The 12,659-nt window shown below is 47.8% G+C and overlaps 1 protein-coding gene across 1 annotated transcript in view; it reads right to left on the bottom strand.

Moving 5' to 3' along the window:
* Positions 1-6,911: 6,911 nt before the first annotated feature.
* MIPEP (mitochondrial intermediate peptidase) overlaps positions 6,912-12,659 on the bottom strand; it is a 127,349-nt gene continuing 121,601 nt past the window's right edge. Inside the window, exon 19 of the mRNA XM_075562822.1 lies at positions 6,912-7,103. Within this exon, the coding sequence (XP_075418937.1) occupies positions 7,006-7,103 (98 nt within the window). The 3' untranslated portion in view covers positions 6,912-7,005. The remainder of the gene's footprint in view (positions 7,104-12,659) is intronic.

Here is a 12,659-nt window from a genome sequence, read left to right as displayed (position 1 = left end):
GGGGTGGAGTCAAACCTGTCAATCAAATGGTGGCTGGATGACACCTCCTTGGGGGGGGGTGGCCTCTTGTATGAGCACGAGGGACTCTGACAACTGCCTCTCTCTCTGCAGCGACATCACCCTCCTGCTGGCTGGGATTCTGCTGCTGATCTTGAACGGTCTGCTCCCTGCTATGTTTCACTGACTTTATATCCACGTCATTCTGCACCCACTGGCCCGTGACCTTTCTGCTTCCCCGTTCCCTATTCTACGTCACTGGCGTGTGGCTACGTGAGTCTGAAAAGGGACTGATGAACTAGCACCTGCTGTGTGGACTTGGGTTGGGCTGGGTTAGGATGGCTGCCTGATACATAATCACTCCTTCATACACGGCTCTTTCTTTACAGAGCGGAGCATCGCTGGATTTCATTCTCAAGACAACCCAGCCTAACACATGAGGCTTGATATTTTTCTTCAGGTACTTCAGCTTGAAAAATGTGAGATGTCTTCTTCATCTTTCCGTTTTCTATCTCCAGTTCTTTGCACATTTCATTGTATACTTTGTCTTCTTGGGCCACCCTTGGAAAATTTTTGTTCCTTTATCTCGTTTTTTTCCATATGCTTCAGCAAGTTCCACCATTTCTTCTGACATCCATTTAACTTTTTTTTAATGAACTTTTGCTTTCTTATAATACTAGGGGGTACCACCCCCAAAAGGAATTTTCCCCCCAATTTAAATTCTTTTACAAAACAACCTTATCACCTTCAAAATACTCTCCATTACACTTAATACATTTGTCAAATCTGTGATTCCATTCTTGGAAACATTTTTCAAAGTCATCGATTTGGATGGCGGACAGCACTTCCCTTATTTTTTCTTCACCTCTTCTATGTCGTCAAAGCACTGGTTTTCAGTCCCTCTTCATTCGAAGAAACAAAAAGAAGTTGCACAGAATGAGGCCAGGTGAAGAAGGTGCGTGGGGTAAGAGAGGCGTGTACTTTTTGGCCAAAAACTGGCACACTGAGATGGCTGTGTGAATAGGTACTTAGTCGTGGTAGCAAAACTAGCCCCCTGTCTGCCATAAATGAGGCCTTTTTGGTCACACACTGTGACACAATCTTTAAAGAACTCTAAATACAAAGCTTGATTAACAGTCTGACCTGGTAGAGGAACTCCAAATATACTACCAGTCTACATTTTTGTCTGTTTAGGAAGTTGATGGATGCCCAGAATGAGGTTTGTCAACAATTGACATTTCACCTTCTTTGAAACAAGAAAACAACACATGCACTTGCGTGTCCCCACAGCGCTGTCCTTGTGGCTGTGCTCAGCATCTCAGCAGGTTCTGCTGCGTTCCTCCCGAGCAGGGAACAGCGTTTCACAGCCACCTCCTCCTAGATCGGCCAGCCCACAACACGAGGTTAGAACAAAAATGCTTTCAGAAAGAAAAAAATCACCGTGACCAGAAAGAACCTTCCCAGGTGACACCACTGGGTGCACTATCTCAGAGCGAGTGTCTCCATGCTTGCCTGGTGGGAAATATTTGTATTACGAAAGCTCTACCCGGAGAAGTTTGCAGGTTTTTTTGGGGGGGGTACCCCTCATGTACATATATGAATAATATATTAGTATATAATATATATAGTGTGCAGTGCCGAGGGAACACCAGGAATCAAGTGGCCAACATCTGTGAAAAAGATGGAGAATCTAAGTATCAACAGTTGAATCGGGCTCAGGGTCAACTGCAGAACAGACCACTAATTGCTCATGTGCCAACTTCAAGGTGAAGTGGAAGAAAATGAAATCAAGTTCATGAGAGTCAGAGTCCGACCCTGGGACTTCCCCCAGGGGTTTGGCGATCACCGCGACCCGGAGCACTGAGGACGAGCTGCGGGGCAGCACCACGGCCCCATCACGCACACTCCTCAGTACCTGACGGTGGGGTCTGGGATGCTCCCGGTGAATCACAATGACAGGAGAGGCATTTTCCCAGGGGGGTTTCTCATGTGCCTATGGGGCTGTTCCCATCATAAAGAAAAGCATCACGAGTAATCTGGTATGCGGAGTTTTCCAGATGTCACGGTGAGAAAGAAGCAGGGCTCCTCCCCTGCTCCACATTTTTGCAGGTTTCTTGGGGATCGCCTCTGCTTTGACTTGTTCACAAGCTCACCCGACGCCGTTTTCAAGAAGGGCAGAGCGCTGACTTGTTTCTAGATTCCTCACAAGTGTGAGGATGCCATTTTTGGACAACCTAGCCTTTAGCTGTTAAAAGTTTTCATCATCCTTTGAGGTCGGAAAAACAAAAAGATGTCTTCTTGTGTTTTAGGGTAAAGTTTACACAGGCTCTGGAGGTGCCATGGCAACAAGTGAGCCATTTTTATTCAACTTGTCCCCTGCCAAGGATGACAAGGTATCTGCGTCTTCTTCATTTCCACTCTGTCTCTTCCATTTCCATCCAGCCTGCCTTCTCTCACTTGGGCTTTCTCGAAGTTTTCGGTAAATGCTAACAGCTTGGTCTGAAATAATGCACTGTTTAAGGAAGTTCTTCACTCACAGGCAGGTGTGTCTATTTTATAAGGTAATCTATGATTCGACTGACAGGTGACCTGCAGAAATACCCTCAATTCCACATTCAGCTCTTGGTGGAGAAGGGGGGTGTGGTGTGTGGTTTGTGGTGTGTGTGTGTGTGGGTGTGTGCAGGAAGGCTGTTCCTTTAGTCCCAAGCCGTCCAGTAGTTCTGGCCTTTTAAGTTTGTTCTCCATTTTTCATCCACTCGATCCAGACCTTCTCTTCTGTCCCTGGTCTGAATAGTTGGGAGTGGGAGCCAGGCACCATCGAGTTCTGGTCTCGGGTTCAGAGAGGCTGTGGACCAGGTGGGCCTGAAGGCCTGTAGAAGTTGTCCCTTTGAGTCTCTCATTTTCTTCTTTCTCTTTTGCTCCGTAAGAGTAAGCAAATGTGGTGAAGAAAGCTGATGGTGCCCGGCTATCAAAAGAGATAGTGTCTGGGGTCTTAAAGGCTTGAAGGCGAACAAGCGGCCACCTAGCTCAGAAGCAAAAAAGCCCACACGGAAGAAGCACACCAGCCTGTGCGATCACGAGGTGCCAAAGGGACCAGGTATAAGGCATCATGCAAAAAAATATATATGTGTGTGTGTGTATATATACCATATTGAATGAAGGGGGAAGTGCAGAGTGGAGACCCAAGGCCCAAGTGTCGACCACTGGAGATCCCCTCATAGAGGGGTTTAGGAGAGGAGATGGGTCAGTCAGGGTGTGAGGTAGTACCGATGAAGAACACAGCTTTCCCCCAGATCCTGGATGCTTCCTCCCCCCAACTACCATGATCCGAATTCTACCTTGCAGGGCTGGATAGGGCAGAGGTTGTACACTGGTGCATATGGGAGCTGGAGGCACAGGGAATCTAGTGGGGGATGATACCTTCAGGACCAAGGGTGTGAGGGGTGATGCTGGGAGAGTGGAGGGTGAGTGGGTTGGAAAGGGGGAACTGATTACAAGGATCTACATGTGACCTCCTCCTTGGGAGATGGACGGCAGAGAAGGGGGGGAAGGGAGACTCCGGATAGGGCAAGATATGACAAAATAACAATCTATAAATTATCAAGGGCTCATGAGGGAGGGGGGAGCGGGGAGGGAGGGGAAAAAAAAAGAGGACCTGATGCAAAGGGCTTAAGTGGAGAGCCAATGCTTTGAAAACAATTAGGGAAAAGAATGTACAGATGTGCTTTATATAATTGATGTATGTATATGTATGGATTGTGATAAGAGTTGTAAGAGCCCCTAATAAAATGTTTAAAAATAATTCAAAATTGTTTAATTGATTGTCTATATTTGTTCTAATTAGTACAGTAATTTCAAAATTGAAAGATTTTTTAACTGTCTGCATAATCTTTATTCTATGAACACCATTGATGGATGCAATGTTGGGTAAAATGAATAAATAATATTTCATGTTTAAAAAAAAAGAGTAGAGACCAACAGCTCTATCTTAGACGGGCACTCACAAGCCTTTCAGACCCTATTGACTGCTCACCAAACGAGGGCGTGGAGCGTCGGCATCATTGTGCCAATTTTCTACGATGTCCCCAAGATGATGGTCTCAAGCCTTTAACTCAATAAACCAAATTGTGAGTTGTTTGGCTGTCTGGAAAGCCTCTGTGTCCCGGCCCCCCGCCCCCAACGCATCTTATACACGATGTGTAGATACATATGCAGTGCCTACAAACATGTACGTACACGTCTACCATAAAAACAAAGAAGAGAAAACTAACTCACTGCTAGTAAGGCAAATTTGACTCATGGCAACCTTATAGGACAAGGTAGAACTGCCCTTGAGAACTTCTGAGACTGTAAACCTTTAGGGGAGTAGAAAGCCTCATCTTTCTGCCACACATGCCTACGGATACATGTGTGTGAGTGTACTTGCATATACCTTACTAAGCACATGTGTGCATCCACAGCTACCTGTGTAACCACATGTTTTTGGTTTTTACCGCTGTTACAAAAATGGGCACTTCTGCAATGGCGTTTGTCCAAACCGCCTGTTCCCTGACATGCTGTGCAGCTTCGCTCACGTCCAGCCTCGCCTTGACCAGCGCCAGCTATTACGGGGACGCCCGCCCCACTGGGGGTAGGGGGAGCAGGCCTGGTGAGCATTCAGACACTTTGGTTTCTGAGTCTGTCTATTCCTGACTTTTTCTTTCCCTCCGTGTCACGGCCTCTAGAGTCGCCCATGGTGGAGGACGGTCTGCGGACCCTCATTCTTCTCGACCGTGGTGTTAGTGCTCCGGGGTGGGCATGACAATCTGTTGGGGGCACGAGGTGGTTTCCATCTTTGTGCTTTTGTGAATGCCGCGGCCATGGGCACAGGAGGGCACGTGTCCACCGTGTCACTGCTATGGGATCTCTCGGGTGGTGTTTCATTTCTAGATTTTGAGGAAGGCCGTTCTGGCTTCTGTAGTGGTCATGCCATTTTACAATCCCAGCAACAGTGTGGAGAGTTTCAATCCATTGCTGGGTGTTTTACTCTTTTAAGGTACTATTGGAAAAGGTATTTATTTTTAATGTCCTTGTTACTGTAGAGCAGGAGTGGGGACCATCCTGTGGGTTCCATGAGGCCTGTGACGTCCTCAGTGCCAGCTAACGTCACTTGCCTCACCATCACCCTCGCTCCCTGTCACGGAGTTGAGTTCGACCACGAGACAGGGTGGGTCTGCGCCCATGAGTTTCTGAGACTGTCAATCCTTAGGCGAGGAGAAAGCCCCATCTTTCCCCCAAGCAGTGGCTGGTGGTTTCGATTTGCTGACCTTGTGGCTAGCAGTCCAATGTGCCATCATGGGTCCCTCCGCCCTGCAGCTACACAGGCCAGGAGAAGCCTCGGGCCTACATCACACTCACCGACCAGCAACACGCCAGACTTTCACTTGTCTGCTTTGAACTCTGACAGCCATTGACCTCTCCAGAGGGTCAGGCCCTTTACTCCTGAAGATAGGCTTTGCTGGGATTGCTTCTTGAGAGAACCCGGTCTAAGACCAAGGCCTTCTGCTTCAGAAATTCCTTGTGCTCTTAAACTTCACTAACAACACGAAACAGTTTCTAAATTATTCATTAGTTCTTAAAATGAACCTCCAAAGTGATGCTGCTCCAGTGTCTCCGGGCATTGTGTCTACCCCTGTCCTGAAGGACATCTGGACTCCGGTTACTCTCTGCCATCCTCAGGGCTTGTTGCTTGCTGGCTGTGCACCTGGGGTCGGCTAATGCACCTCCTCGACTTTTCCTTGAACAGACAGGTGGGTGGATGTAAATTCCTCTGCATTCACTTCCCACAGTGGAAGGGCACTGGTACAGTGCCCATCTGCCAGACTCCCCCCTTCTCGGCCCCCATGGCTTAGCTAGACCCTATGACTCAATAGGATGTGACCCATCACCTGCTCAGTTTCCTCTGGTCTCTTCCAGCTGCCAGACCGCCCGCACCCCCCAGCCCTGGCCCGCGTTGGGAGCTTTTCGTTTTGAGTACTGTCCTGCCTTACTCCCTGCTCAAGGGCTTTGTGGGACTGGCAGTTCTCACATGCTGGCAGAGTGCCACCTTCTAGAGGAGGGGCTGGGAAAGGGGTCAACCGAGGCCTGTGGATCCCATCAATGTACCACCTTTGTGGCCTTCGGCTGCTCAGCACCGGGTTCTGACCGGAGTCTCTAAACAGGAGCAGGAGGTGGGGGAGGGCCACACCCCTTGCATTCATGTGGTGGAAGGGTCGCTGTGGTGGGGTCTCCATCTAGTCTCAGGGGCTTCTCGGCTTGTAGAGAGTCCTCCTGATTCTGTTCATCGGGGTGGGGGTGGGGGGTGGGGGTGGGGGTGATCACCTTTTTCCTTCACCAATGGTCCTTTCGTGAGGCTCACGAAGGGGGTGGCAGCAATTGCCATTTTAAAGGGACAGTCTGTAACTCAATCCACTTTAGTGGTGGAGAAAAATACAGCTAATAATTGGTCTCTTAGTAGGGCAAGCTGTGCGACCATGTAATGCTGTCAGTCTGGGTTCAGGATAAAGGCCAAACGACATCTTCGAAGGCTAGCAGAGCGGTGCTAAGAACTGGTGGTCATTCAGAAGACCTGTACCTGTAGGCACGCTGAAGACGGCTTTAAATCGAGCCTAAAACTAAAATAGCTGTGCTTTTAGAATTACGTGGCCAAGTGAGCCAACTGAAGGTCACGGGCAGAGGGGAGGCTCAGTGAGCCAGTGACGCCGGAAGGAGGCGGGCACGCCCTCCGAGGAGCCACTCTCTGCTCCCGTGCAACGTCCTTCACCCAGGCACAGAGCCCCAGCTGCCCAGAGCTCTGCCAAGCAGGCCAGAAGGCAGCACCGTTAAAACAAACGCATTCTTTATTCAAAGTTCTATCAGCTTAGTTTCTTAAGGGCTTTCTTATCTTTTTTTTTTTTTTAACAGAAGCGAATCGTGAAATCAGAAACACTATCTACGTGACCTTGGCTGAAAATCTTCAGGCGTATTCCATTATTCAGAATCCATGAAGAACGTTTCGAAGTCCGGGTCCAAGTCGGAAACCAGGGCACTTACGAAGTCATCGATGGAAGGGCGCTTCTGAAGCATACCTGCAAGGAAAGAGAGCTCAGCTGGCATGCTCCCAGGGACACAGAGGGTCAAACACGCGCGCGCAGGGCCATTCTGGCTTCATCCAACACGAGCCTGCGCCCCAACCTGACCGGGAAGGCATTTCTTGCAGTCCTGTGTGCTGTCTGGCTTTGGAAGCTAATGATGACTTTCGTGCATATTTTTTTCTAGCTAAGCAACTTAATTAGCATAGAGAATTATTAGCCCAAGCTTACTTGAATTTTCTGCCAGGTTTTATTACCTTATTTTGTGCACAAGTTGTGTAAAGTCAGGTATTGATTAATGCCTTTGTGGAAATCTACAACTACAATCAAATTATTTCCATTGCTCCAAATTTTCTTGGAGAAGAACTCTTGGTTCTTGCAATCCAATACCCGTATAATGTGGAAGTTACTTAAACTATCATTGTCTAGTAGGTAACTCAAACTCACTGCCACCCAGTCGGTGCCGACTCACAGCGACCCTCCGGGACAGGGTAGAACTGCGCCTGTGGGTTTCCGAGACCGCAGCTCTCTATGGGAAGAGAAAATCTCCTCTTTCTCCCACACTGAGGGAGCAGGGTGGCAGTAAAGATCAAAGTGGAGGCACAGGAAAAGCTATGGGGCGGTGTCCGACACGTTCTAAGAATTGAGGCGGGGATCCAAGGTGGTGGTACAGCCTGATGCCCCCTCACATCGCTTTTACAAGAAGGGCCGAGCAAACAGGTGGCTCGGGTATAAGCTACAGCTTTGGGACTCCGAGGCTGAAAAACTTGACGAGCGTGCCAAGTGGGAGAAGGGGCCGTACAAAGACACAAGAGCGACGGCCTGTCTGCTAACCTGCACAGTGCAGCCACACAGGACAGACACTGCACCCAGGTTGAGAACTGGGTGGGAATGCGCTGTGCTCTGTGAAAGTTACATGCATTAAACTCCCCACGTCCTTCTCGGACCCCGTGCCAAAGGCCGAAGACCTTGTGATCCCTCCCCTTGGTCCATTCCTGACTCCTCCACACATGACACTGGTCCAGCAGCACTCACCATACCCTGCCCCTGGAGCCAGGCCTCTATAGAGTAGCAATGCCCACTCCTTAGGTGGCCACTCCTGCTGAGTACCCACAGATCTGTAGGGTCCACTGCCATACAGTGGCCTGCACCAGGGTCTCACTGGCCTACCCAGTCAGTGAGCCCTGTGAGCCCTCAGCTGGAAGGGCCCACTCCTACACCCACATGGGGGGAGAGGGGCTGCAGACCACCAGCACCTCCTTACCCCTCCAGCCACCTATGCTGGGGAAGAGGACCTTCCACACACCCTCCCCCATGTCACATTCTCACCTCACTCCCCACACTGTGCCCAACACTCCGACTGTCTTGCTCCAACCAGCTCCGTGCAGCCCTGCCCATTTGGAATCATTGGTAATAGATTCTGTACCACCAGTCCAGTGATGTACAACCCAGGCACCCTGGTCGCACCCAGCACCCAAGCCAGCAACCCTTGCACTCTTGCACCGTGACTGGCTGGACAGGCACAGCACCTCACCAGCTACAGTAGCTATATCCTCAGCTGCCCCACAAGACCAGTCACAGGGGGCTTCCCCCACATGTCCAGCCTCTGCACCACCCACCCACAGACAGCTCTGACAGCCCTCGTGTGACCAGACTAGCAACCAGAGTAGCCCCATCCCCACCCCTACTCAGGTGAATCTAAACAAAGCAACAAACCCGGACAAAATAAGCAATAATCACAACAAGTAAATAATTACAACACCTCGATGTCTTGGAAACAGGGCAATATTGAATCACAAAAAGCAGGACGTGACAACGTCAGCAACCAACCACAATAAAGAACTAAGTTGAGACGCCTCCAGAGGAAGAAATAGCAATGGGAACCTAATAAGCAATAACGATGAATCTATAGGGGTCTCTGCAAGGTCAAAGAGAGATTGAGGAGAACACGGAGCAATAGAAAAATTGAGGCAAACAATATCATAACAAAACAAATTAACTAGAAATCATACAAAAACAGTAACTAGAAATCCAAAAATTGACCCCCCAAAAAATAAAAAAATAGACAACCCAATAGAAAGATACAGGAGCACAATCAAATCAATAGAAAAGTTAATAGTGGAACAAAGAATAAATCCTTGGATATTAATTTGAGGAAAAATTAAGAAAAACTTATTTAAAGCTTACTGGTTATTTGGGACATTATCAAGAGGAACTGGGTGCCCTGATGGAGTAGTTGTCACATGTCAGGTTGCTAACTGTAAGGTCAGCAGTTCACAACCAACAGCGGCTCTGTAGGAGAAAGACGAGCTTTTCTACTCCTGTAAAGAGTGACAGTCTCAGAAACCCACAGGGGCAGTACTACCCTGTCCTGTAGGGTCGCTATGAGGCGGCATTGACTCAATGGCAGTGAGATTGGCTTTTTTTTTTTAATCAAGAGGAAAAAAGTACGTGTGATTGGAATTCCAAAACACGAGGAAGCAAAAACAACTACACACACACACACACACACACACACACACCTGTTGGATACTTGCTGACAGAAAATTTAACTAATATCATGAAAGATGAGATAAAAATCTATCCAAGAAACTCAGTGTACCTTGTTTAGACCTCCCCCTCCAAAAACATTACATGACATCTCATAATCAAGCTTGCTAAAACAAAAGACAAGGAAGTAATCCCCAAGGTGACTTAAAATAACGCAAAACAAAAAGTCACCTACAATGGAGAACAAGAAAGCCTCTGACTGCCCTGCAGAAACCGCACAGGCAAGAAGGCAATGGAGCGGCATGTACAAAACTTTGAATGAAAAAATTGCCAGCCATGATTACATGTCCAATAAAGTTGTCTTTCAAGTACAATGACAAAACTAAGGCAGTTCTAGACAAACAAAGTAATCAATGGAATGACTGCATTTGAGAGGAGAGGTGGGGCTTGACTAGGAAGGGGTGTGAAAAATGGTCTGGTGGGAAGGTAAAGCTCTAAATCTATAGGGGCTTTTACACTAAAGGAGTAGCTCTGTGACAGGAATCACCCACTGGCACATTGGAGATTTGTGCATTTCACTGTCCATAAATTTTACTTTGACTAAATACAGAACTCCAGTTACGGATGTGTACACTGAAACCCCTAGGAGTAAGGGCCCTGTGAAACACGTGGGTGGCGATGTGATAGAGCAAACACAGCCCAATGTTACGTGTAGAATCTAAATGGCAAGGGAATGCGTGTTCTCTGTGCCACCTGTTTGACTTTTCAGTGTCGTTAACTTTTCAACAGAAAGCACTGGGGAGGTCAGAGGGAGAAAGAGCCATGCCCGTCAATGGGGAGATTCCGAACGCTTTGTGGTGGAGCTGGGATGGGAATAGGATAAGGTGACCAGATTTTAACATTGGTGAAGTGGGACACCACTGACCGGGGGTGGGGTGGGGGTGAGTGAAAATGTTCAATATCAGTGTAATGTACCGTCCACTCTTCTAAATAATCTATGCAGTTACTATAGAACTTTCTAACGTGATTCATGTTACCTGCACGATTTATTGCACCTGTTCTTCTAGCTGGCTTATACTGTTACGGATAGTTAATGGAAGAAAATTATTTTCTAACTGCTCTTGACACTGAAATTTTAAATGATTAACTTCATTTGCTACTTCGATTACTGAAATTTTGTCACCTTCAATAAGTTTTATAGCATTTTGAAAAAGAGCTGCTTGACTGTGTACAAACTCTAGCCAAATTTTTGAAGATTCTTTTTCAAAAAACTCTTCTAAAATTCTAGGACATTTATCCTGTGATAGAAAGTAGGATTTCAAAGGCTCGTATATTTTCAAAATTCTTTCGACAGCTGGCAAAAGAGCTAACCAGAACGTTTTCCTGTATCCAAGTATTTTCTGATATTCGACATCTGCAGTTTCACAAAATTCTTTAAGCATTTCAATGCGCACAGTGTATATATAGAAATAAAAATAGATTTTAATAACAATATTTTCCACATCTATGGGAAACAAATCAGCAGCTGTTTGAATGGTGTTATGTATTATGTATATTCCCTTCCCGTTCTCTTGCTGTTCCCTAGCTTGTAAATTCTTTCCAAAAATCAGGCCTTTTTAAAAACGCCGCGGGACATATGACAAAATGTTAAAAAAGGGACTGTCCCGCCGAAAACAGGACGTCTGGTCACCTTAGTAAGCAGAGCAACTCATCACCCTCAACCCCACCAGGGCTTTGTGGATGTGAAGGAGGATACAAATTCACTGGCCTGCAGCTGAAAATGTTCCAGCTCTGCCCCACCCCTGAGGATCATTCCTGCACCCCTCAAACTTGATACACCTGCCCTTCCTATGCCCGCTCAGCTCATCCTTCCTTCCTGTTCGTCTGCTCATTCCATTTCTCACATGGCCCCTACCCCAGAGTCTACTCACGCCAAGCCCAGTCCCACCAGACCACTTAGCAGTCTGCATACGAGGCAGAATGTCTTACCTTTGTGCCTCTCTTAGGATGTCCCTGCCACCCGGAAGGGCCTAATCTGAAGCAAAATCCTACCCATCTTTTACCTGCCAGGTCCGCAGTTCGAACCCACCAGCTGCTGTAAGGGAGCAAAATGAGGCTTTCCGCTCCTGTAAGGAGTTACCGGTTCAGAAACCCTCAGGGGCAGTTCTGCTCTGTCCGAGAGAATGGCTGTGAGCCAGAAGCCACTCAAAAGCAGGGAGTTTTTTGTTGCATTTTTCACATTCAGAAACTTTTATCTCCATCTTCCTAAACCCCTGGAAAATGAGGAGTAGCTACTAGTCACAAAACTAGAGCAAAAATCACTTAAAGTAACAAGAGTAAAACCATCTCTTGGGATGAGGGTGGCCCTCTGCCCTGGTCCAGATGTGCCGGGGACAGTCGCTGGGTCACCGATGAGCTCTTGGGGGAGCACATTGCCCACAGCACCTTCTAGGAAACCCGAGTGGGATATCAGGCCTCCATACAGGGAAAACACGGAAGCGGGGCTTGCCATAGAATGCACTAGCCCATTACAGCATCTTCTTCCTGTTAGTAGTTGAAACCGGTCTCTAATTAAGTGACTGGTCATTTATAATGAAATGACTACAGCTGTCAGGAGGTGAAACCCACGTGGTCAGAGCCGGCTACAGGCGGCCCCTGGTCCTTTGAAGCGGCTCCTTTCCACTCAATAGACTGCCAGGGTAAACATGACCTTCTCTTGCCTCCTCCACAGATGCACCTATCCCACAGGTCCTCTTCCCGTGGCCCCTCCTACACCCATCTGGCCTCCCAGAGAATGGGAACTGCAGTAACATGAGCGGGGAGAGGAGGGAACGGAACGGAACGGAACGGAACGGAACGGAACGGAACGCAACGCAACGCAACGCAACGCGCGCACACACACACCCTCCCACCCTTCAAAAAGCTTGTGGGAAATTCTATTATATCTAAATTCCATGTTCATTTATTTCTTTTATCCACTAGCTTTTCTTCCAGTATCTTCATTCCATTTCCCACAACACACCCACAAAAGGGCTTCAAAAATTTCACACTTTCTCATTTGTT

This window comes from Tenrec ecaudatus, chromosome 11 (assembly GCF_050624435.1).
Source record: "Tenrec ecaudatus isolate mTenEca1 chromosome 11, mTenEca1.hap1, whole genome shotgun sequence".
Lineage (NCBI taxonomy): Eukaryota > Metazoa > Chordata > Mammalia > Afrosoricida > Tenrecidae > Tenrec > Tenrec ecaudatus.
Note: the sequence above shows the minus strand (reverse complement) of the source record. Positions and strands in the feature narration are given on the sequence as shown.